This window comes from Microtus oregoni, unplaced genomic scaffold, assembly GCF_018167655.1.
Source record: "Microtus oregoni isolate MIOR12 unplaced genomic scaffold, Mior012 000012F_ref0000307, whole genome shotgun sequence".
NCBI classification, from domain to species: domain Eukaryota; kingdom Metazoa; phylum Chordata; class Mammalia; order Rodentia; family Cricetidae; genus Microtus; species Microtus oregoni.
The window spans coordinates 42,163,935-42,189,315 of NW_024543071.1; the positions used below are offsets into that span (position 1 = coordinate 42,163,935).

The following is a 25,381-nucleotide window of genomic DNA, read 5'->3' on the forward strand; positions in this document are numbered from 1 at the left end:
TTGTATGTCTGTGATATAAGCATTGCCTAGCACTCTTTCAACCTTTTCAAGTTCTGCTCCAGATTTAGACCTGCCAGAATATAACTTTGTCCATCCAGCTATTCGTTTTTATTGGGTCACTACTTTCTGCCATGCCTTGACCAGGACTCTTGATTTATGGCTTTCTTCATTCTAAAATCATACACAAGCATCAAGCACCATGACAGGCTCCGGAGACACAATGGTAAGCAAAAGCATATGGAGGCCTCACTCCCTACTCTTAGCACACTGGCATTAATTAAATATGCCCAATATAATGGCAAAATGAGACAAGAGACCTAAAAGCATTTTTTAATAAAAAAATATTATTTATAGTTTATAGTCAGGGAATGAGGGGGATAGGTGGGAGGAATTTCCTTTCTTCATTTTTATTTGAAGAAGTGGCAGGTGTTATTTAAGCCAAAGGCAAAAGAGGAGAAACCAGAAGAGGGTAACCGCAGAGGTGTGCTAGGAATGTCGTCCGTACTCCTAAGAGCAACGGAAAGTAACCACAAGGTTTTAAGATGGAGAAACCATCCTGACGCTAAAGCAGTTCTCAAGGTTTTAAGTGTGTGTGTGGTGGGGAGTGTTTTCAACTTTGAGTGCCAGATGCTTTCAAGGCTCCGTGCAGCAAGCTGCCTGAGAGCAGTAGGCAGAATGTGGGGTGGCCACTGCGGTCTGGGACGGAGGGGAGGATGCTTCCAGATGGACAAACTGGATGACTGACAATGTCATTCATTATCACAGTGTCCTACAGAAGAGAAGCGCTTGGGGGGAGGGAGTGGAGACAGAAGCCATTGCTTCCAGCTCTGTGCTAAGAGCCATGGGTTTCTCATTTTGATTTTACAACAAACACACAAAGTAAATACCATTATATATTTCCCAGCTTAAAACTACGTAAATTTTTCTAGTTCAGACTATATAGGTCTAACTTTTAAGGACCAATGTAGAGCTCCCTAGCCTCACTAAGTCTCTCAGGAAGAAGACGGCACCTCTCTGGAGACCAAAACCCAAAGCCCAAAGAAATGGATCTATGGAGATGCCAGAGATTGTGAATGGCTATTGTGATACCTACAAAAGGAGAGCCACATCACGGTGTAGACTGTGTTCTGCACAAACCCTGAGGTGCGATGCATGTCAAAGTCCGTGCCACCCCCCGAGCCCCACTCCAGCCCAGCCCCTTCCCAGTGTTCTCCAAGAAAACCACAAAGTCTGTGACGCTCCAGTAAGGCCAGGTTCAAGAAGAGTCAATGAACAAAGCCGCACTGCATCCTTTGCTTATGTGTTTTCTCCTCTTCTACAGCTTTCATTTATCCCCACGATCCAATTCCCATTCTTCTCTGTTAGCATGGAATGGGGAAATGCCAAGAAAGCACAGGCTTCCTTTCACTAAGACACCATCGCTTGCAAGCGTGCCCGAGATTTGTGCACTGAACTCAAAATAACCACAATATCCACTCAAATAAACTGTACTACACCAAGCCTGCCAGCTTCTTATTGAGGTGACATAAAATATCCCCCAAACCACAGACTGAAAAGCACCTTGCCAATGGATCACATGTCCTCCAGGTCCTGAGCTGTTGTGTAAGTGACAATGAACACCTCTTTTCTTTGAGACAGACCATTACACTCCGACATCCGGTTACCTGGAAACGCTCTGGTCAGGTTCTTTTCCAAAGGTCCTGAGGCTTAAACAGTTCTCAGCTGCTGGACCGGATGATCTCACAGTGAGAAACCCAGCGGAGTCTGGACCTAGCCAAGGCTTGTTTCTCATCAGTCATCACTCGGCAAGGCAGGCAGATGCCACTGCGCTTACTCCAGAAGGGCTCTGGAAACCTCAGTTTCCTGTCCATAAATGCCCTGGGCAAAACTCACTGCTGGGGTCAGGCAAGGCAGAGTGTGACTGACATCCCAAAGACTAGAAAGCAGAGAATCAAAGGAGTCCCTGTCGTAAAATATCAGGACAGGGCATCAACTCCAGAGCACTTGCCTGGCTTATGGGGTTGGGGAGCTGATCCTATGGCCCTGGATCAGAATACCGCCAACTCCCGGATGAATGTGTTCTGTAGCTTCTCCTCCACTGCTGCCCCTTCCCACTGCAGTCCTTTCCTGAGTGCTTTTAAAAATTCCTTCTCAGAGTTCTGAGACATGACTCAATGGGTGGAGGGTGACAAACCCGAGTTTGATCCCTGGGACCCACATAGTGAATGGAGAGGACCAACTTTTGACAATAGACCTCTGACCTACACACACACACACACACGTGATAAAGAATTTAAATCCATTTTGTGAACACACATCTCCTTCCAATGTAAAAATCGGGATAAATATGTTGCTTCAGTTTCCCATTGTATGGCTGCCCCATAGAGCTACTCTCCGATGCAGTTGCTCATGAAGAGTTTAGGCTGTAAACTCTCATTCCAGTGTGATGCATCCCTGAGTATACACTGACACCCAGATCATCCTGCATTTTTCTCCTATAGAAATCTGCATTTACACGAGCATCGGAGTCAAGTGTCTCAGCTGTCACTGTTGTGGCACATGTGTGCCCTGAACCGCAATCATGACTCTTCACTTTCTCTTACAAACAACATTCCTGTGACAGCAGCTGGTGTCCCCTCCAAGGCTGACTTATGACCTACACATTATAGTGTGTGGGTGGTGGTGGTCCCCACCCATCAGCAGCTGCATGAATTGCATCAGCTGGTGGTATATGGGGGTACAAGGGGCTCAGCAGCCAGCTTACCCAGTATGGAGACACTGGCTTCTTGCCAGCCCCACTTCATGCCTTTCTATCCACCCCTGCGTTATCCCTCAGTTACAATTGTTCCCCAAAGTTCATGGGAACTTGGAGTTTATTTCCATGAAGTGGTCCTTGACCAAACACCTTTCTCAGGGAACTAGTGTAAAGTTGGAGAACATTTCCCAGATCATAGGCAGGAAGCCATCCTTCCTTCCCTTTCTTCTTCGGTCTCTCTTACACAGGAATGTGTATCTAAGAAAGGCCAAGACACTACCACCCAAATGGTTAAGAGAACAGAAAGTGAAGGGAAACCTGAAGGCCTGATCTGAACTGCAGGATTTGTTTTCTGCCTCTGCTTCAATTCTGACCCGGCAGGTAGAGGAAGAGCCGGCTGCACTGGCTGAGAGAAGGAAAATGTCTGCCCACTCCTATTTCAATATCCAGCGGTGGGTAGCCAGACTAGAAACACAACTGCATTTTCATGGAGGGCTGGGAGGAGCGTCTAGGCGAACAGCAGACCCTCTGGCTGCTCTTACCCCTGGCTTGGGCCTTGCTGTCAGTTATTCTGTTGACTCCATTCCTTTTAGCCTAACCCAGGGCCTGCCCTAGAATAAAAACATTCCCCTCTCAATAACAGACAGAAACAAATATTCTTAGTAGGGGAAAGCAGACAAATCTTCAAAGAGATTTAGTTTGTTTATTGATTGGCTTTACAGCCCTAGGAAGGAACCGGGGTCTCACACTTGCTTTCTCCTTCAATATCAGGTCTCACCAAGTTTTCCAGGCTGCCTTGAACTCAAGGCCCTGCTGTCTCCCGGAAGTAGCCAGCCCATGTTCACATCTCTGAAGGAACCTCAACTATTCAAAGTTACATATCACACTTACAACACATCAAAATAAATAATAAAACAAGAGGAAAATCTGGCAACCAGGCAGTTTTAAGTATCATATTGATCAGTTTATAATAATGTTGAATAGAAAACAGTTCCATCCACAATTCTTTTCTAACTACGGTTCTAACAAAAGTTTAATACAAAAAATCAGAACAGTAAATGTCTTTCCCTTAATAAGCTTTTCACAGAAAAATGGCAAGATTTACAGACATGATCTGTCTTCCCAAGGAAAACATTGGCTAAAGAAAAGCTCTGTCTCTTCTTGAATATTGTATATTAAGCATGAATTTTATTACTGAAAGTATTTATTAGGAGAAATGTGTGATGACCAAAAGTGACCAAACACATTTGTGGCAGCTGAGCGAGAAAGGTTAATTGTGATTTCTAGCCAGAAGCCTATTCTAAGAAAAGAACAATTTAGCTCTAATTGCTCCTCTGGCTAATGCAAGAAACTGGTAACAATATCAAGCAACCTCCTTTTTCCAGTCTTTTTTTTAATGATGGAGAACAATTGCTTGTCTGATGAAGGAACTCAGTAAATATACTGCACATCCCTTTCAGCTGATGACCCTGGAAGGGGGATTTCCATCCAGGCACTGCTGTTAGAAATGAGACTCCCAGCGGATCCCACAATCTGAGCATTATCCTTAGAAACTGAGAAAATGCCACAGATGCAGTCCCAAACTCTGTGTTTATACTTCCTTGTTATCCACTTACACACACAGACCCAGATCACAAGTTGCCAAGATTAACTTGATGTTTCCAGCAACCTTCTCCCACTCCTAGGGGAAGAACAGCAGGAGCTCCAGCAAAGATGCAAAGCAATTACTGAGTTTCTGCACTAAGTTGCTTTTTCTCCCCCTTCCTTATGTTTTGTAAAACTTCGAAGGAGTCAACAACCACAGAAGTGATCAGAAACTTTCTCGATTTTATCACATTCTCCCAAACACTCAATGCTGATGGACTGGGTTGGGTACCAATTAAAGGGAGAAAACAAAATATCAGCATTAATCAACTTTGGTGGTCCCTTTAAAAGAAAATAATAAAGAGGAAAAGGAAGAAAGGATTTCTACATGTGGCGCTGTATGGCTTCTCTGCCATCCTTGCCCTGAGTAGAGCCCTCCCTGCACTTTGTTATGTTCAGGAAATAGATGGCATCCTGCCTTGTGGTGGAAGCCTCCCGGACTTCAGTGCTGCCTTTTGGGGAGTTTCAAAGGTTATAGGCACCATAGATTATGCATTTTCTCTTAGGCCAGACCCATAAAGGTACTTTTGGACTCCATAAAACATACAGCTTCTAAATGGACCTGGCTTTTGTTTCTTAAGTGCCAAGATTGAATCTTTCCGTTATGATTTTTATCGTCATGCTGGAGAAAAGTGCCCCAACATTCAGAATGGGTGGCAACGGCAGACACGCGGTGACATTATAGTTCACTGTTTACATTTTCAGACAGTAAAATATACCAGACCAGCACGTGAAGCCCACCAACCTCAGAGGCTATCCCCTTCTGCCCTGCTCCAGGGTGTGGAAAGAGCAGAGACCAGAGTCAGCATAACCTGGATGCCCCTAAGTTCTGCACTGTACAGCCTCTGAGGGGTTCCACCCCAATCCAGGCAGAACCCTGATCCTCACAAGGGCTTTGCCACTCTCAGCTTAACTATTGTCCCAGGGCTTCGGAGGGTTTTTTTTGGGGGGGGGAGGGTTGTTTTGCTTTTGTTTTTGTTTTCTTTTTCACGCTTACAAGTCTTTTGCATTTATGAAAGGAAGGAAGGGCTCTTTTATCTCCTAGAGGAGGAGCACCCTGGTTCACTCACTGTCCCTGTCCTTGGGGAGCAAAGTCTCTCAGGAGTGAGGCCAGGCGGAAGGGACTGTGTGGCGCAGTAAGTCGCATCAGTTCAGACAGGCCTCACTCCACCTCTGCACCTTGCTGGGCTGCGGGTGGGGGAAAAGATCGCTGATTCCGGAGAGCTGCAGGGCTTCTTTGCTGGTCCAGCTTGCACACACCGACAACTAAGCTGCAAAGTTATTTTCATCCTCATCCTCCTCGGCACACCCTTTCCTCCCCGCCTGCAGCAGCACACATCCACGCGCACGGACACACGCACCCCTGAAACTTACCAGTTTAGATTTGGCGCGTTGCAAAAATTCTTCCATGCCTCTGCAAGGGACTAGGACCAGGGGTCCGGATGGAGAGCTTCAAGAGGATTGAGAGCGGCAGGCAGAAGCAGAATCTCCAGAAAGTGGTCGCTCCTTGGGACTCAGGGACCAGCCGCTCCCTAGGCGGGCTGGCGGGGACTGAGCCCTTCTCCCTTCCTCCGGACTGCTGGCCCAGCCCACGCACCGCAGAGCTCCGACTCTGTCCTAATAAGGAAAGTGGGTGTGCCGCCCTGGAGCCCAGGGACTCCACAGGCCTGCTGGCACGCGCCTGGGGGGGCCTGACGCGGGGCTGGTGGTGGGGGTGGCGAGGGGCTCCTCGGCCAATCGCAGAGCCCCGCGGTGGCCTCCTGACGCGGTGTGCTGAAAGATGCTGCAACCATGGACAGCGCCCAGAAGTACGCGCCAAGTGCTAGGGGCTGCTGCAGAGTAACACTGCTGCAGGCCCCAGCCAGGAAAGGTGGGAAGAGGGACTCAGGCCCCAGGAGAGACCTTGTCCTCGGCCAGCGCCTCTCTGGCTGGCTGGCATCTTACCGAGAGCTCAGTGGTCACTTAATGAGCTGGTCTGCTGGCCTGGCCCGGAATGCACTCAGGGAGATTGGCGCTGGGAGGGAAGGGGGGGCGGGGGCGGGGAGGAATTGCTGAGCTAAAAGCCATCCGACCTTGATGGCTAATAACCAGAAGAGCTGGCAGGGAGGTTGTGTAGGCTGCAACTTTCCTCCCTACCCTCCAAGCGTACCCATCCATCCAGCATCCGGTTTCCTCAGCTCACTGCAACTAGTCGCCTTTCCATGATTCCTGGAGCTAATGGGTAACTATATTCTTGCGCCATCTCCATCTACTCTTGGTACGTATGCTTGGGAAAAGCTGGGTGATACAAGTGAGCAGTTTCACCGACCAACAGCATGAGCATCCCTGAGCTTATTACAAATGTACTCTCTGCCCCCACCCACTAAATAAGTGTCCGTTTCTACGAAACTCTCAGATGGGTCTATTTACACTCAAGTGTAAGAAGCACGGCAATAAACATTCACGTTTGCCACTGTGAGCTTAATTTATACCATGGAGGTTTGTGCCAGGCTCCTTTATAAGGGCGGCGGCAGGTGTGTGTGTGTGTGTGTGTGTGTGTGTGCACGCGGGCGCGTGCACATAACTCCCTGTAAGATCCCGTTGTCCTCTCCTCGGTCCTAAGTGCCTAACTTGAGCTTAGGCCTCAGCGCAGAGGTGTTTCCAGCCTGCCTCGAGTCACAGTATACTAACCACAGACTTCAAGCACTCTTAGACTGAGGCCCTTTTCCAGTCCAACTAAACCAGCACCCTGTGATGCCGGCCACAGCATCAGCCATGACGTGCAGCCCTAAGGCTCCAGGTCTCAGGGAACTCCAGTATGTGTCTGAATCCCTGACAAGAAACTGAAACAGGAGTTTGTGCGTCACATCCAGAATTTCAAGTCTGTCTATGTGTGCTGAAGACTTTATATGTCTAGCAGTCTCCCAAGGTTTGCACAGGCGTCAGCTCCAGGTACCACACTTTAAGAATGGGGCTTGTTGTCTGGAATGCCTTCCTGACATGTTTATATTTATCCACAGACTGAGCTGCTGGCCTCTCTGTTTTCTATTAGCAATTTAGGTTTTCTACTGTGCTATAAATTGCCTGACTCTATAGCCTCTATAGCCTCTTCTGAGCTGTGAGCTCCACGAAGACACAAACGTCACCTACCTCATTCATAGCTGGATCACTAACAGGACACGAGTTCTATATCTATAGATTCTCAGCTTAAACATATGTTAATGGATAAATGTATGTCTGGAAAGAGCGTTGAGCGTGTGTGTGTGTGTGTGTGTGTGTGTGTGTGTTGTCTGTCTGATACTGCATCTCTGTCATTTTCCCACTCCTTGTATGTGCTTACACACTTCCTAATCAAATCATTTTTCACTGAAAAAAAAAGAGAGTCTTGCGATCCAATTAGCAGAAGTGATGGGCCTGGGAAGCTCAGGGGCGCATTCAGGTGATGAGCCACGAGGAAGCTGCAGATCCTATCTGCTTTCTTTGCTGACTTAAGGAACTTAAAACCATACGGATAAAGTAGTGCAGACAATTCCACTAACACCATAGAGAGCAATCCAGAGACCTCCTTTTGCCTCTGGCTTCACTGGAGAATTTAGTGAATGTCACATAATAACGGTTCTATGCTGCTGACCTTCGTCTTTTCCCCTTTATCTCTTCTTCCCCCCACCCCTGCCTTTCTTTTCTTTTTTTTTTTTCTTTTTGTAGACAAGAGTTTTCGATCTTGTCTCAGCCTTCTGAGTATTTGGGATTACAAACCAGTATAACCAAGTGTTGTGGGGTAGCTACCAGAGAAGACTACTTGGACACAGGCTTAGTCCTTATTAACTAGTCAGTGACTACACGGGGTGTTCTGGATCCCAGTGTAGCCCAAAGCCTTTCTTAGGGTGCACTGTCAAGCCTAAAAACATTATGCTGGGTTGACACGCTTCAATGAACAGAATAGGAGCCAGGAGCAGAACTGCACTCCCTTCATGTCTTCCTTCAGTTTACAGAAGCCTTGGCTATGCTTGGGTTAATATAGCCAACTTCAGGTGCATAGGGCGGACATGAGCCAGGCCTTCAATAAGCTCACAGGGTAGTCGCTGCAGTTCAAGGCTAAGCGAAGCCACTGGGAAGCGGATCAGCTTTGGTGCTAATTTCTATGTCATACAGTATGGCAACAATAGTCTCTGCCCTTCCCCTTGATCTGTGGCAGGCTAAATAAGGCTGGCAGTTCTTTGACATTGTTCTTATGAGAAGAAGGATCCACATTCTCTCTCCTTGACTCTAGAACAGCTCCATGACTTCACAAACAATCAAATATACCATGGAATCCATTCCATTTCTAAGACTGGCAGCCTCTCCTTTTATTTACCTCTTGGAATACATACTGTTGGAACCTGCCTCATGCCGTGAGGAAGCTAAAGCCACCTGAAGGCAAGTCCCAGACATGGAGGAGCAGGAGCTGCTGTGAGCAAGCCAGATGGTAGCTATATGTGGGGCATTGTCTTAACTTCTCCAGCCCCAACGTGGAACAGAAGTAAACGGCGCCTGCTGGGCTCTGCCCGATGCACGGCGCTTGCCGGGCTCTGCACGAACCCTTGACCACTTACCCAATAAGCAATTTTGAGCAAACTTTTTTTTTTCAGCGCTTCGGTCCCTCTATTTATAAGGCTGGAATAACCTTCCCCCTTAGCGTCACCGTGCAGACCACATGCAATCACGTGAGCAAGCTGCCCCAGTCCTGTCAATCACGCTCTTATCTCCCAAGGCTCCATTAAGAACAGGAGAAACAATGGAGTGACTTCAGTGGAAAGGAGGGTCTTCCGTGAAGCAAGGGAAGTGCACTGCAGCATGCACTGAAATAGAATGTCCCCAAGGGGGTCCATGTCTAACCCTCCCACCTCTACCACTCACCACCTCCTACGAATTTGCTCCTTTGGTGCCTGGATTACACAGTGAGAAGCGTGTTTCCAGAGAGGCACCACAGGTGTTTCTCAACAGCACAGCCCGCTGGTGACATTTAAGTTTCTCAGGACCTGTGTCCTTTACCTTCTCAGTTACTCCCCCCCATTCCCCTCCCACTCCCCCCCCCACACCCCCACAGGGGTACCGGATCTTTCTTCACAGGCTCTCGTAAGAACACTGTACCTACATCCACCTCCAGGTATTCTTACTGTTATTGGTGCCACCGTAAGGGCAGCTGGGCTTCTTCCCGGGCCAGCTCCTTATTACCAGAAAGGAGGGAAATGTGGTCATCTCCTCGGTTAGAAGCAGCCACTGGCATATGCTGTCCCTTTTAAAGAGAAACTCAAGTAGCTTGGCAGATGCTGAGTCACAGCTTGTGGACTTCTCCGGGCCTTCCAGCTCACTGCCCGCCCCTCCCCCACCCCACCCTGCTCTAGCAGGTGTAGTCCCTTGGTACTGACGGGTTAGCTGCTTCTAACTCATTGCTGTGATATGGGTCAAGGATCTGCGTCTCCTCGGTGAGAAAGAACTGGAGGTTTCTTTGAGGATGGGAGACAGAGGGTATCTTAGTCTAAGTATCTTAGTCTCTACACTTTGTTCAGCTTCTCGCCGTCTGGGAAATGCCTGCTTTTCACCCTTTGAATGGTCAGATGTGACATACTTTGACCAGTCATAGTGAAAGGAATTAATTTTTTAATGTGTTTTGGCAAGGATATTAAATTTTTACAAGATGGGCTTTGTAAGACTTGATTTTAGAAGAAGAAATGTATACAGCTGTTCCATGCCCTCTGTTAGAAAGGAGAAAGGGGCCTGCCTTACTGGACTTGTCAGTGGGTGGCTCGGCCCAGCTCATTTATGGGAGAGTATCCTGAGAGTCAAATGTCCAGGCTTTGAACAGGGCACACAGCACTTGCGTCATTTCTGGGAAGCACAGGCATCTTGTGGAGCAATGAATTTAATTTGAAAGGACAGTAGAGAGGGCAAGCGCTCTGAGTCATCGGGACAATGAGCAGTGGCTGCCACTTGAAGATCTGCGTGTGGCTGTTGAAAATTGAAGCATGTGGCTGCAAAGTCCCCCTTTCCTCAACCCGACTGAGGCCAGAGGGCTCACATTTTCCACATGCTCTTCCTGCAGAAAGGTAGCTCAGTTCCCTTCAAAACAATACTGCCTGCCTCACGAAATCCATGTGCTGCGGTTTAGCATGGCTGAGTGTGTCCTGGAAGCCGCCTGTGTTGGAAGCTTGGAGGCTGGTACACACTAGTAAGAGGGGAGGCCTTGTGGGAGGTCATCAGATATCTTGCTCATCGCCTTCATAGGGACAGGCAGGTGAGTCCATTCCCTTTAGAATAGGGTGATTAGGAAATAGCGAGGCTGACCCCATACAAGCTTTTGGCTTCCTCACCAAGTGAGTTCTTCCTTATATAATCCCACCATGTTGACTCTACCTCATCAGACCCCAGAAAACACCAATGCTATGCCTTTAGATGTCCAAAACTGTGAGTCAGAACGAAAACAAAACACACACACACACACACACACACACACACACACACTGTGCTTTCTAAGTATCCAGGCTGTGATATTTTGTGATAGCAGTTCAAAACAGACTGACAGTTAGTGTGAGCTTTCTCTCCTGGGACCGTTGTACAATTATATTAGGCAAGGGGCTTGGAATGCTAATAACTTTCAAGGTCTGAGATTCTACTAACATTATCTTTTATCTCTGAGGTAACCTTAAAAGATGAAGAACAGTAGTCACTAACAATGACTCTGTATCAGAAATGAAGAAACTGAGATCCAAAGATGTGCCAACTAGGAAAAAAAAGTAACCTGAACAAATAATTCAAGCAGCAATAGCCAAAGCAGAATTCCAGCTCAGGCATCAGGGTCCACAGCCCAGGGGCCCAAACTGAAGCGTACCAGTACCCTTCCACTGGAGTACACAACCCAGTGGCCCATCTAACGAAGGTAAATCTGGAGACTGGGAAGAAATCAGAACACACCTCACTGCTCTATTAAGTGTCCTTCATACTCAAGAATAAGCTGGCCACACCCTCACCTACAGTGATGTGCCAGAGAAATCACCAGAAAGAAAGAGCTGAGGCACAGGCATTCTAGGTCTTTTGGAGCTGCTGCCATAGACTGTGGCTCGGCCACATGGTGGCTTCTCTCTTACAGTGTCCTTTGCCCCATCCCCAGCCCCCTTCCCTTTCCCTCACCCCTCTGCCAAAGCAGAAGAGACCACGCAGCCATGGTCAGAAGCTGCTTTCGGCCTTTAGACACTGACTTTTCTGTCTCCACACCTCTCTGTCCTGGCAAAAAAAGAAAGACTTGAGTGGATGTTCTCAACCTCAAAATCTACTGTTACAAAACTGAGTCACGTGAGGTCCATAAGGAACAAGAACAAACATGAGGAGAAACTAAGTCTGATTTCCAGTGAATTATCTTTATGGACATTTGCTCTGTGTTTGAAAGTCACTGCCCTAAACAAATAACAGCAGACCAAGCATCCTGAGGAGCCTCAGTTTGAAGCTCAGTGGGTTAAGAGATGCAAACTGGCAAGTTTGGGAAGAGGAGAGTAGCAAGCTGAATCTTTGCTTCCTTGTGCTTTAAATGCCGATGTCCTCCGAGGAGTTATCTACTCATGGCAGGAAGCCTAAAATTAAAAAAAACAAAAAAAGTTTCGGGTTGGAGGATGTTGCACCACTGTCATCTAAGGCATTCTTAATCTTACCCGTGACAGGAAGAAAAGAGAGAACTCAGAATTGAATGTGTTTCCAATAACATCAGATGGGAAGTAGCAAGACAGGAGTATTTTAAAGCGCATTTTTACTTTTATTTATGTGGTGCACACCCATGCTCATACAAAACCCACATACACACATATGTGCACACGTGTTCATCCAGAGTGGCTCCTCAGAGTGGCACCGGCAGTGGCCTCCCATCCCCCAGAGCTGGAGCGATGGGCGGCTATGAACTGCCCAATGAGGGTGCTGAGAACTGAACTCTGGTCCTCTGCAAGAGCAAAGAGTAGCAACTGTTCCTAACCACTGAGCCATCTCTCCAGGTCTGAGAAGAGGATAATTTTTTTTCAAGTGCCACAAACTGTTGACTTAAAAGAAGGTTAAAAAGTTGATTTGATCTATATCTCCCTATTTTAGGCTGCTGCACCGTAAAAACTGATGCAGTTCTAGAAGGAAGGGAAGAGACGCACGAAGTCAGTTCATCCGAGCCAATCTCCTGCCGCCACACTCGGCTCCTGAGCCAGGCCTTCCGGCAGTTACCCAGGCAGTGCTCCTGCCCAGTGCTCTTCCCCATTTGGAAATATATATATATATAACCCACCCTGACCTCTACAGCTAAATTAAGGGAGTCTGGAAAATGGTCCCCTCAAGAGTGCGTTCACCTTAGTCTTGCAATGAAATACCTCAGAAATTCAGGGTAGGAACACGGTTTGCTTTTTATAACTTCAGAGGTGCTTCTCTCATCCCACAAAGGGGGTAACCTTTGGATGAAAATAGAAAAACAAACCAACAATAACAACAACAAAAAATCTTTTAAAACCAGATTTGAAGCAACAAGTCAGCACCTGGACGCAGGCAGTCTGTGGTCACTTCCAAACCCACGGTAAGAGAGCAATGTGGCCATTAGCTTGATTAACAAGAAATCCACACAGCTCCCACTCCGCAGCAGCTCGTTGAAAACACTGGCCCGAGCAAACCAGGAAGAATGGGGGGCTTTGAAAACGGTGCGTGAGTTACAGCACACGCTTTGCTATCTACCCAATGCCTGTTCAGCCCATCCCGCTTCCGGTCCCTCTCCATAGCTCTGCCCTGTTCCCGAGGACAGGCATAAATCCATCTCACCTTGCTGTATCCTCCCACTACATCCGGCAATGCGACCTTTTCAGATAATGACTTCCTCGGATAATGATACTAATAAGTGTTTTCCAATTCCTCCCAAGCTGAAGCCTCTCAGAGGAGAAGTGCACAAACCAGATAAACACCGAGGGGGAGGGAGGGATACAGGCGTTTTGAACTGCTTAGTTAGGGTTTTATCAAAGTGATGGCTTTTGATTATATTCAAAGACAGTATCTTCCAGAATGTTCTCTCAAGCTAACTTTAGACCTGGAAACGTGGCAGATGGAGAAAGACAGAAAGGAAGAGAAAAACAATTAATTACCTACTCAAACAATTCAAGCCTACCTCCATTTCTTCCTGTTTCTACTCGTTAATGAACCTCTCTGTTTTGAGACTTCCAATTCAGAAAAAAAAAATGATAAAAAGATACATTTAAAAAATATTTGGTATCTTTAATTTTTAAATTATGTGTGCATCTGTATGAGGGTAAATTGCAAGTCATTGCAGCTGTCCATGAAGGCCAGAGGGTCCCCTGGAGCCTGTGCTAAGGCAGTTGGGAGCCATCTGGCATGGGTGCTAAACACAAATCCTCTGTAAGAGCAGCCCACACTCTTAACCGCTAAGTCACCTCTCCAGCTCAAGAAAAGACTTTTAAAATAATCTCAAAATGTGCATCTGCTAATTCCCATTGCAATTCCTCAAATATTTGTGCATGCAAATATGACTATTTGAAACCAAATAATTAAAGCTGGACCGACAGTGAACTTTGTTTGTAGCAGAGGAGGACTGGGGTTGAGAGAAACCTGGGTACTTACCCTGTGTGATGACCTAGTAAAGGCTGAGAAACCCTACGGCTCAGGAACAGGACAGACCTAAATGCAGGAAAAACACATAGAGAAAGTGTGAAAGAATCCAGGAATTTCTGGTCTGCACAAACACATTCATGGCAAATCCCTGAAATGGTTTTATTCCACCGCAGGTAATGTTGCAGTCATGGGAGACTCATATAGACAGGTGGAGCCATAGAGATTTCAGGTACGGGGGACATACTGGACTCTGAATGGGTCACTCCCAAATAGGAGCCCCTGGAAACCACAAAAACAATGAAAGCAGGAAAGTCTCCCTGGCCTTGTCTTATTTTCCAAGGGAAAGCAGATCAGCACACACAGAACACGTAGCTCAGCATCCATCCCACACAGCCCTCTGTGAATGCTAGCTCCTTGTGCTTCTTCTAGGGAGTCTTGTTTCTGTTGACAGGGCATTTGATGCCTCTACAGCTGCAGCTGAACTGGCTCATGGAGCCACTGGGTTTCAGGCCTTACGTATTGAATCCAGTCCTTGTTCTTCTGCATATACATGTGGACACTTGCTTTCCCAAGGAGAAACTGAGGCTTGTTGAGATATGAGGGTGAGGAACTCCTGTGTTCTCGTCAGGCAGGAGACCATCATTCTTCCTCCGGGGAATTTCCTTAGAGTAGTTCCTTGACAATCCTTGCAGGAAAGGGAGGGAACATGATACACTGCGAACCAGCAAAGCAAGCTGATTATACAGCGGGACTGTGGTAGAGGAGGCCTTCGGGTTCCTTGCATAGCCCAGAGCTGAATTCTCTTATTAAGCCAGTGTGGCTTCTTCATGATCCTTTTTTAGAAAAAGAATAGCATCCTATAGCCAGATTACACAATGGGCCAAGCAATCTCTCCTCCAAAACACTGGCAACAGGTGTGCTTAGTAAAGCATTTCTCCAAGGTCAAGGAGAGCCTCCTGGGAACTTACATGGATGACCACAGAACCTCTTTTCTTTCAGTGTCCCCAAACTTCATGGTCCTTGTGCATCAACAACATGTGCCAAAACAATTATTTAAAAGGATTTTCTAAATCACAGTTCTCCAAAGTGTAAGCATCTCTGGAATTACCACATAACTGTGCCAAGTCTCTGTAAAATTCAGTTGTCCTTAATGGACTACACTGACCCAGTCAAAGTAGAAATTTTTTTCAACATCTAAATAAGCTTTAATAATGGGGACAAAAACAAATCTAGAACAGACATTACAAGTTATCAATATTAGAACACCCACATTACAACTAATAAGTGCTTCTATTTTAACCACCAGTTTTAGTAGGCTTGAAGGGCCTGCTCTCAAGACTGTAGTAGCCAGGGTTCAAGGAAGAAGTCTTGAACTTCTGAGCATAAGGCTTTTTTTTTTTATCTGAGGGTAAAATCTCACATCTATGGTCTAAGGGTCACTCTCTTTTATTCGTCTTCAATTCTAACTCTCTTATCCTAATTGTCTATAATTCTCCAGCTCTCATTCCTTTGTTTCAATTCTGTAGTTCTAAACCTTTGGTTCCAATTATCTGTTTCAAATCTCTCTTGCTTCTTTGTTTAAATGACTTAAATACATTTTTTACAGGAGCTTTAAGGCAATAAAAAGTTACAAGAGTCACATCTCATTGGTCCGAGCACATTCCTTGGGTTAGCGATAAAGGCAGAGAGCCATTTACCATGGCAACACAAAGTTTCAAGGTTTCTGGGGTAAGACTATGACCAGAGACCAGGGACACAGGACCTGTTGAGACAAGCTGTAAGACATAGTCCTTTGATCAGATAGACTTGGCAAGTGAGGAATTGGCATCAATTTTTTAGGTTTCTTTGTGTTAATGACCTTGGTTAGACACTGGCGACTCTGACCTTATGCATATCTATAAAGTTTTTAACTTAAGATCTATTTACAGAAACATTTAGTCTGGTTTGAACTTGCTCTGAGGTGAAAATGAGCCCATTGTGTGTAGTTTGAGTGAAAGGAACAAAGCAGGCTTTTAAGTGTCTTATAGTCCTCTTGGGACAATAGATCTAGTTATGAAGCATATCCTAGTACATTTTCTATATATTAAAATCATACAGGTTAATGAGAAGTCATCTTCCTGATCATCGATGGGTAAATGTGCCCATAAGATTGAGTGGCAATCATGAGATTACACATATATATCATATAAAATTGGACACTACAATGCAGGCATTGGGGAGACAACATAACTGATTTAGCCAATGTGAAATTACAGATTGGAGCAACAGCTTCCAGAGTCGATGGTCCTATAGGCCCTGTCTAGACAGGATTCTCCTCCATCAGAGAATCGTTCCTCTGGTGGGTTGGCTTCTGAGCACTAATTATCACCTTCTATATAATTCCACAGCCCTTGACACACCAGTGTGTATTTGAAGTACAAACTAAAGATCCCCCTTTAAAAGTACTGAGTGGCTTTATGTACACATCCCAATGATGTGTTCATTAGTTTAGTGATCAGATCTTAGGACAACAGGGAAGCTCTGATTGTAACATTTGCTGATTTTTATGGGCTAGCTACCTCATTTTCTTGCACAAACTTTAGTTGTTTCCTCTGGAAAGGAAGACTGTACATGTGTATATTAGGAGGAGGCTTGGTTCGATGTATAAGGCCAGAAGTCCAATGGTTCAAAGAGCCAATTCACCTGTATAGTACCCCATTAAGAAAGAACATGATAGCAATGAACATAGAGTGTAGAGGAAATACAGGCAACTCTCCTCATGAGTAGCTGTAAGTCATTGTCAGTAAGCCATTCACCCTGCTGAACACACATGAAATGGCTTTTGAAGGTGATGCCATCTGACTCAAAGGCTTATCCCAGAAATACAGTATCAGAAATAGTCTAGAAATTATAGAAGGGTACATGCATAAAAATGTTTGTCACAGGTGATTTATAACATCAAAAAATTTAAAACTATTCTTCATGGATGCAGTGGCAGGGACTCCATTTTGTTCACACATTCTGCCTCACCCCCCAACACTGTGGGGATCTCTGAACATTCTAAGTGCTCACTTCCTCAGAATGTTGCACATTTGGAAGCACACAGACAGTGTTCAAACTTCATCCACTTAGCAATTTAAAATTAAGGTTCTTCCTTATAATTTTGTTTTGGGTTTGGTTTATAACAGCCTTATGGTCTAGTCCAAGCTGACCTTAAACTTACAAACACCCAGCCTCAGGCTCCTGGGTGTGGATTACAGTTGTGAGTCACCAGCTCTATTTCTTCCCTTTTTAGGACTTAATAATTCATTCCTTTTTATCACCAAGAGGTGAGACAGTATTCTAACCTTTTTACTTCCTTTCTTACTTATAACAGGAAGGTATGTTTAATGCAGAATATATATTTTTCTAGCACATAGCAGCTAGTCGCTGTATATTTCCTTTTTTACTAGTTGGGAGGTGGTAGCTGAATAATGTCTTCCATTCCACCAAAGATATCAATGCCATAATCCTTATAAGTGTATTATATTGTGCAGAAGAGATTTTACAAAGAAATGAAGTTAAGGATCTGGAGACAGGTGATTGTCCTTGGGTATCTACTTAGCCCCCTGTTGTTGTGGGAGGCTGCTTGTTCATTCCTGGCTTGCCAGAATCAAAATAATCACACAGAAACTATACTATTTGCAATACTGTTTGGCCAATATCTTAAGTGTATTTCTAGATAGCTCTTATATCTTAAGTTAACCCATTTATATTAGTCTGTTTGTCACCATGTGACTATGGCTTACAAGCAAGTTTCTGCCATCTGTCTCCTCCTGTGACAGCTATATGGTGTCTCACTGACTCCGCCTATTTTCTCACAGCATTCAGTTTAGTCTTCCCTACCTAACTATATTCTGTCCTACCACAGGCCAAGGCAGTTTCTTTATTCATTAATCTATAAAAGCAACACATATATAGAGGGACTTCCCACACCACCTTATAAACTGGAGTCTTTATAGGAAGGAAATATTAAGGTCAAAGTAAAACAGAACTATGTGATAAGAGAATCTGAAAGCAGAATGATGTGGTCAAAGGAATGTGGGAAGACTCTAAAAGCAGGGAAAGGTATTTGATGGAAATTCCAAAGCCCCTAGAAGGAATACACTTCTGGCACAGATTTTAGCCTTGTAAGACTTGGTGACCTCAGCTCTGACCTCAAGAATGAAAAGAAAATGTATTATGTTTTCAACCAAACAGCAGCAAGAAGCAGACACAGATGACTGAGCAACATGTATCCTTTCATTTGCTTCCTGAAAGTCTCCCTTAAGCCTAGAAATCTAAAAGTGACATTTCCCAGAATCTATAACAGCAGGGATCTGGCCATCAATATAATCCCATTTAGATGCATCTGTGTATGTTTTAGAGAGCGGGGTGAATCAGAGATGAATTGACCAATTGACCATATTTCACTAGGAAAACATTTGTGGAACAAATTCTGGTGGCAAATCATGGGAATCAGGAAGTGGTTGATGGGGAAGCAGTATAAATTCCCAAATCCCCAGCAGCCTTCTGACTTTTCACCTTCCTGAAAGAGGTGGCTGTTCTCCCAATTGGTAAGCTCCACCGTGTCCTAGGGTCTCCTAAGGGCTCAGCCTAGACGTGCTCAGCCTGCATCCCCAATTACCTATGCAGTTAACTCTGTGTCCTCAACTTCTTTCTGCTTAAAATAACTATGGCTGTCTCTCTTTGCCACATCAAAACCTGGAATGATGCATTCTGAAGTCTTTTTCCATCCCTGGAGAGGTGGAAGGTCCCTGCTGATGGATATGACCTTGATGTTCTCACGAACAAGCAACTCTAACACCTCCCGTGCAGTCTCAGGATCACACAACTCTCCTTGCCACTGCTGTGCTACACATTTAATTTGCTTTTCTTTAACCAGATCTTCTTCAGTTTCAGTTTTCCTCTTATGTTCCAACAACATAGCAATTTTCATGGGTCCACCCAATAGGGATTGCTGTCAAAAACTTAAACAGGGAGCTAGGGAGATGGCTCAATGAGTAAAAATGCTTACTGCTCAACCATGAGGACCTGTGTTCAGGTCCCCAGCACAGACATTGAAACTCAGGAATGGTGGTAAATGCTTATAATCCTTGCTCTGGGGAGGAGGATGTAAGAGTGTGCCTGGAGTTCACTGGCTAGTGATTTAGCCAAATGAGTGAACTCTGGGTTTAAGGAGAGACCCTGTCTCAAAAAAGTTAAGGTGTAGAGCATCAGAGAAGACAAACACCATCACCTCTGGTTTCCACACACAGATATGCTGGCAATACATGCATATACCACACATAAAACATGTACACATGCACACACCATGCAAACACATAAAAATATTTAGAGACACTGTGTAAGATAATGTCCCTTAATCTTGTAAAAAGAATTTTGAAAACCACAATGAAGGGAAAATATGTGATTGGCAGGCTCCAAGAACAAAGGACATTTATTATTCCTCTCCCTTTGAAAGTTCAGCAAAGCTTGAGAACTCTACTTACATTGATTTGAACCCATATTCTGAAAGATGGTCTTTCACACATGAGTCTTCATTCATGTGAATGGCTGCAAAAAATACATATACTATGTCTTCAGAAGCTTTCAGATTTCCCAGAAATCATTTGGAATTTTAAAACTTTAGTCTACATATATTATACTTTTGAGAGCACACACAGAGTAATAAGCTGTGGGGGAATCAAGGTCAGTGGAATTAAAAGGTTTAGTTAAAGATACAGATTAGTAAGGCTTAGTTAAACTTAAGCTATCTTTCTGTAGCTTTATTCTGCTCTGGGCATTTTGACTTGTTCTTTAGTCCCTCATTTTCTAAAGAGCATAGACAGAAATTGATGTTATTTTCAGGAATAAACAGAGCCACGTATTTAGTGTTTGGGGTTCTAAGCACATCAGATCTCTGTTGCAGCTATTCAGTTCTGTCCTCATAGTTACAGACGTGGTTGAGACACAAAGATGAGCACAGCTATGGTTCAACAGAACGGTATTTGTGAGCCCTGAAATTTGGATTTTGTACTGTTTTCTTAAACGCACTATATTCTACTATTCTGTTGACATTTTATCAAACATTTGAAAACGGGCATGCAATAGTTCTGGTCCACCATCTTGTCCAAATTCTCAGTGTGATGAAGATGTGGTTGTGCAGTCAGATTGGAAATCTTGCCTTCTGAATTCTGGTGTTTCCCAGTAAGGAACAGTGAGTTTTCTTTGTCTTTTCTTCCAGAGCACACACAGATCTTCCTCCTCTCACACACATACATACACCCTCGCTGATTTCTAAACACCACAGAAGCTTTCTCTGATAACATCAGATTACTTCCTGCCTAAAGGAGCAGGGCAGTCAGAGACCATGGGGACTCAGACTCCCCTCCCTCCTTCCTCCAAGCTCCTCCTCTCAGACTTTCTCTCCTTCTTCAGAACAGTGTTATTCTTCCATTTCTCCAGAAAAGAGATGTGAGGTCACTGGCTGTCACCTCACCAGTTACACAGAATTGAATTGCCGAATGCACAGACTCCAAAGAGGCCTTTCTGGCTGCTGGGGAAAGGGGCTTTAGAGTACCCTGGCATAGTGTAAGCTGTACTGACTGCAATATGCTATGACAACAGTGGAGGGTGAGAAGGTAATAAGACAAGGGGCTTATTGCCCTGTGTTGCCCAAGGCTCCCCACTCACAGTGATGGAGCGACCTGATTCATCGGGCAGATGGTCCCTGGTGCTGATGGGGCTGGTGTCACCACCAATGGCTCAGTCTTTCTCCGGCAAAGGCTCACACCATCACCACTGCAGCTTTGTGGCAGCCCTAGCAGAGCCAGCATTTAGCATCTGAATCAAAAGTCCAGATTTTTTTTTCAGTACCCTAAAGAAAGCTGAAATCAATTTTAAGAGCATAGAGAATTTTCTCACAATCAATGAATCTCAAGAAAGTGAAAAATGGAGAGATTCAGCTTGAGGACGGAGACTAAAAGAGCATCTTGAAGACAAATGACTGTTGTCGTCTTTTTAAATGTTATAAAGATTAATAAGGCAATATAACATAATCACAAGAGGAATGAGTCACAGCCTTATGATGTCACCAGGATCCATCTTTATCTGACCACTTTGCTAATTGAAAAATTTTATAATCCTAACATTTTAAATGGTTTCTATTTCTAACATACAGACGTTTGCTTTTAAGCTTTACAGAAATCTTGGTAACATTTCCAAACAAACACAAATACCAGTCTCCATAAGAATGAAGACTGGGAGAACTATGGACTCGCTAGCCGTGTTTCCAGTCCTATGCTCTTTGTCTACATTGTCTTCACATTCTTGGCACAAAAATAACCAACTGAGGTCTGCCAGTTTCCAGTGCCTGATTTTCTTCTGTTGTGAATCCTGTGTTATTATTACAGATAATGAAACAGTTACCAGAAGCCTCTCATTCATGTTTTTGCTTTGATGGTGGTGTTCATACTTACAAAGATTTTTCAGCCAAGAATTCTTTATGTAAATTGAACAGTTTGGCTATCAGTGATCATTAGTGTCACATCTAAGAAGCAATTTTATTGGGTATTATTTATCAAAGGGAGCCAAAATGCCATTATAGTCCTAGTGGGTATTATTTATCAAAGGAAGCCAAAATGTGCCATTATGGTCCTAATTACAATATTTACTCAGATGGTCATATTTATCCACAACATCAAATAATTGAAGGCAGTCACTAGAACCTCCACAAAAGGCATCTGAGGCAACAAGGCCCAGTTCTGTGGAATGTGCCCGTCTTAATTAGGGTTTCTATTGCTGTGATAAAACATCATGACCAAAAGCAACTTGAGAGGGAAAGGGTTTATCCCACCTTACTGTTTCCAGTCAAGACTTCAAGCATGACAGGAATCTGAAGATGTGCTGATTCAGAGGCCATGGAAGAATGTTGCTTACTGACTTGCTCTCTCCTGGCTTGCTCAGCTTGCTTTCTCAGAGCACCTAGAACCACCAGCTCAGGGCTGGCACTGCCACAGTGAGTTGGTCTTGGAAAATCAACACAGGCTTGCCCACAGGCCAATCTGGTGGAGGTATTTTCTTTCAAAAATGACTCTATCTTGCTTTTGGTTATCATAAAACTAGACAGTACAATGCCCACGAAGAGAACTACCACTTAGCACTTGTAGGGTACTTTGCGGTGGAGGTAATAAGCCTGGCAATTGAGGTATAGCCTTTTCATCCACATGCAGCAGATGCCGGTCAGCAGGGAAGCATCCTCTACCCTTCTCAAGGTACTGGGTGTCATGAATTACTGGTCCCTCTCCTGCCCCTCCATCAACTCTGGAGCCAACTTTATGACCTTGTGCTAATTTCAACTCTATTAAGGGGTATCTTTTTCCTAAGTTTAATGTTTTATTCATTCTCCTTGAGTTCAGCAAGGAATTTAGAAATGTGTTTACTATCATTTGACTATGATGTGGTGATAAAATTTCACAGTACCTGGTCTTCAGGAAACCTCAAAATCTGGTTTTAAAGACTTGTTTTCATTATTTTTATTGTATTTGTGGGTGGGTATATATGCATGTGAGTGCAGGCACCTGCAGAGGCCAGAGACACCAGACGCCTTCAGAGCTTGAGTTATAAGTGATTATGAGCCACCAATGTAGGTGCTGCGAACCGAACCCAGGTCCCCTGGAAGAGTACTTGCCCTTAACTACTGAGCTGTCTCTCTAATCCTTAAAATCTGTTTTTTTTATATTTATTTCTTTATTATGTATACAATATTCTGTCTGTGTGTATGACTGCAGGCCAGAAGAGGGCACCAGACCTCATTACAGATGGTTGTGAGCCACCATGTGGTTGCTGGGAATTGAACTCAGGACCTTTGGAAGAGCAGGCAATGCTCTTAACCTCTGAGCCATCTCTCCAGCCCCCTAAAATCTGTTTTTAAGACTGGCATCTGTTTCAGGATTACTTGAAGATTCTAAAATGAAATCTATGATAAATGCTTAGAATTTCCACCTCCTTTGGCTATATTTTACATTTATTTCTATTTATTTTTGCATCTATTTTGCTTTTAAAATGTCACACAGTAAATTTTCTAAACAGAAAGAGTATCAAAGAGGCAGAAGTATATATCCTAGGAAAATTGCACAGCCCGGGATTGGTATGTGTGGCTGAGATATCCTCCTTCTGTGAAGTCACCAGGGAGTTTGCATCTCCACCTAAGACACATAATCTCCATCCTTGAGAATATATATTTTTGTCAACCAGGAAGTCCTCCAACCTTCCAGAGAAGAAAACTTCATTCAAGAAAGTTCAACTTTCTGTCCAGTTCTAGAATTTCTTTCTCACAGGAATGGCCTCTGTAAAGGGCCATCTTGACCTTTTATAATGAATGACATTGCTCCCTCTCAGTGACAGGGCTTGGCTTTTTCTAGTAGGAAAGACTTGTCCTCTGTGCTGCGGTTTTGGGTCTCTCAGGAGCCTGGGCCTTAAGAACACAGAGGACAGCTTAACTGAGCATCTTCTATGACTTCTATGACAAAGAGGAAGGGGAGAGCAACTTCTCGTTGTTTGGTTCCTTCATGAACTGCTACCATGATCTGATTTTGTGATACAGCTGTGAATCATTGGGGATTGGTTCAAAGAATTGTTACTAGAGAATTTCATCATGGGACTCCCGGAGTGTACCTACATAGGTAAGTTAGTCCTTACTTGCAGCCCTCTTGACAAAATGAAGAGACCTATTAAATAGGACATAGATGAGGCTACTGCTGGTCTGATATGCTATACTGATTATTAGCAAACATCTTTAAAGTAGAAGGAAAATAAGAAGTACAATGTAAACTCAAGCTGTGGTCTGAGCACAGAATTGTACTGCTGAGGTTCTATGCCTTAGCAGTTGGTTCATGGACCCATCCTCACCACTGACGTAGCAACGAATCACACTGCACCTAAATGATGATTCTAGCACCACTAGAGTAGGGCGAAAAGAAAACAACTATTAAAAAATAAGCAAACAGCAACAAAACCAGTAAAAGAAAGTCAGCTAGAGCTGCAGATGTGTGTCTCTGTGCAGAAAAGGCAGAACAGTCTCCCCAAACTTTTATCTGGGGAAAGTAAGTCACATGACCCTTCTCACAAACACTAAAACTTATGACACAGCAAAGAATGTTTTTGGAGATAAATGGCTAAGAAACATCTCAAACAATGTTCATAATCCCTAGGAATTAGGAAAATGGTAAACAACAAAGCAAACAAAACAAAACAACTTTGAGATTTCAGGATGGCAAAGATCAATGAAAAAACTGACAACAAGTGCTGGAGGGGATGTAGGGAAAAGGGAAACTCATTTCCTGTTGATGGGATTGCAAACTGGTCAACCACTGACTATGGAAATCAGTGTGGGGAGTTTTCCAAAAGCTAAAAATAAATTTACCATATGACCCATCTACATCACCCCTTGGCATATGCCCAAATGACTCAACAGCCTATTTTGCAGCTATGCTCATGGCTGCTTTATTCACAATAGTTAGAAAATGGAAACAACTCAAATGTCTTCTAACTAATGGATAGATAATAACGGATAGACTATGAAATACTATTCAGCTGTTAAGAAAAATGGAGTCATAAAATTCATAGGCAAATGGATAGCACTAGAAAAGATCATATTGATTGAGGTGACCCAGATCCAGGAAGACAAACAGTGCGTGTTCTCTCTCATCTGAGGCTTCTAGTTTCAGATAGTCAGATGTGAGTTTGTACTCATCCTAGAATAACTGCAGAAACCAGGAAAGTAAAACAAGACAATTAGAGGGGTAAGGGGATCAATGGAGTGGAGAATACCAGGATACATGTGATCTGTAATGGAAAATGGGAAAAGGGGAATTCTCTAGGGAGGGAAGAAGGAAATAAATACAGAAGAAAGAAGGAAGGCAAAATAATAATAAGGATGTCTGAAAAAGTCATAAGGAATCATGCTATTATCTACCTAAAAATACCTATAATTTATACAAGTCAGTATAAAAATATACATCTATAGTTTAGATAAAAATTTCCCATCTGGCTGACGATGATACCTCCAAGAAAAAAACCCATCTAACAAAAACCCAACAATATGTGTGAAACATTCTCTGGTGTGGGACAATTCTTTATTATGTCAATTATGTTTCAAATAAACACTGATTGGCCAGTAGCCAGGCAGGAAGTATAGGTGGGACAACTAGACAGGAAGTAGAGGCAGAACAATGAGAACAGGAGAATTCTGGGAAGGAGGAAGCCCATTCCTCCCCAGTCCTGTCCAGACACCGAAGAAGAAAGATGTAATTGCCCCGCTGAAAAAGGTACTGAGCCATGTGGCTAACATAGATAAGAATAATGGGTTAATATAAGTTATAAGAGTTA

General features: G+C 44.2%; 1 protein-coding gene across 1 annotated transcript in view; it reads right to left on the minus strand.

Moving 5' to 3' along the window:
• LOC121454718 (protein prune homolog 2-like) overlaps positions 1–5,809 on the minus strand; it is a 158,120-nt gene extending 152,311 nt beyond the window's left edge. Inside the window, exon 1 of the mRNA XM_041662152.1 lies at positions 5,774–5,809. Within this exon, the coding sequence (XP_041518086.1) occupies positions 5,774–5,809 (36 nt within the window). The remainder of the gene's footprint in view (positions 1–5,773) is intronic.
• Positions 5,810–25,381: the final 19,572 nt, after the last annotated feature.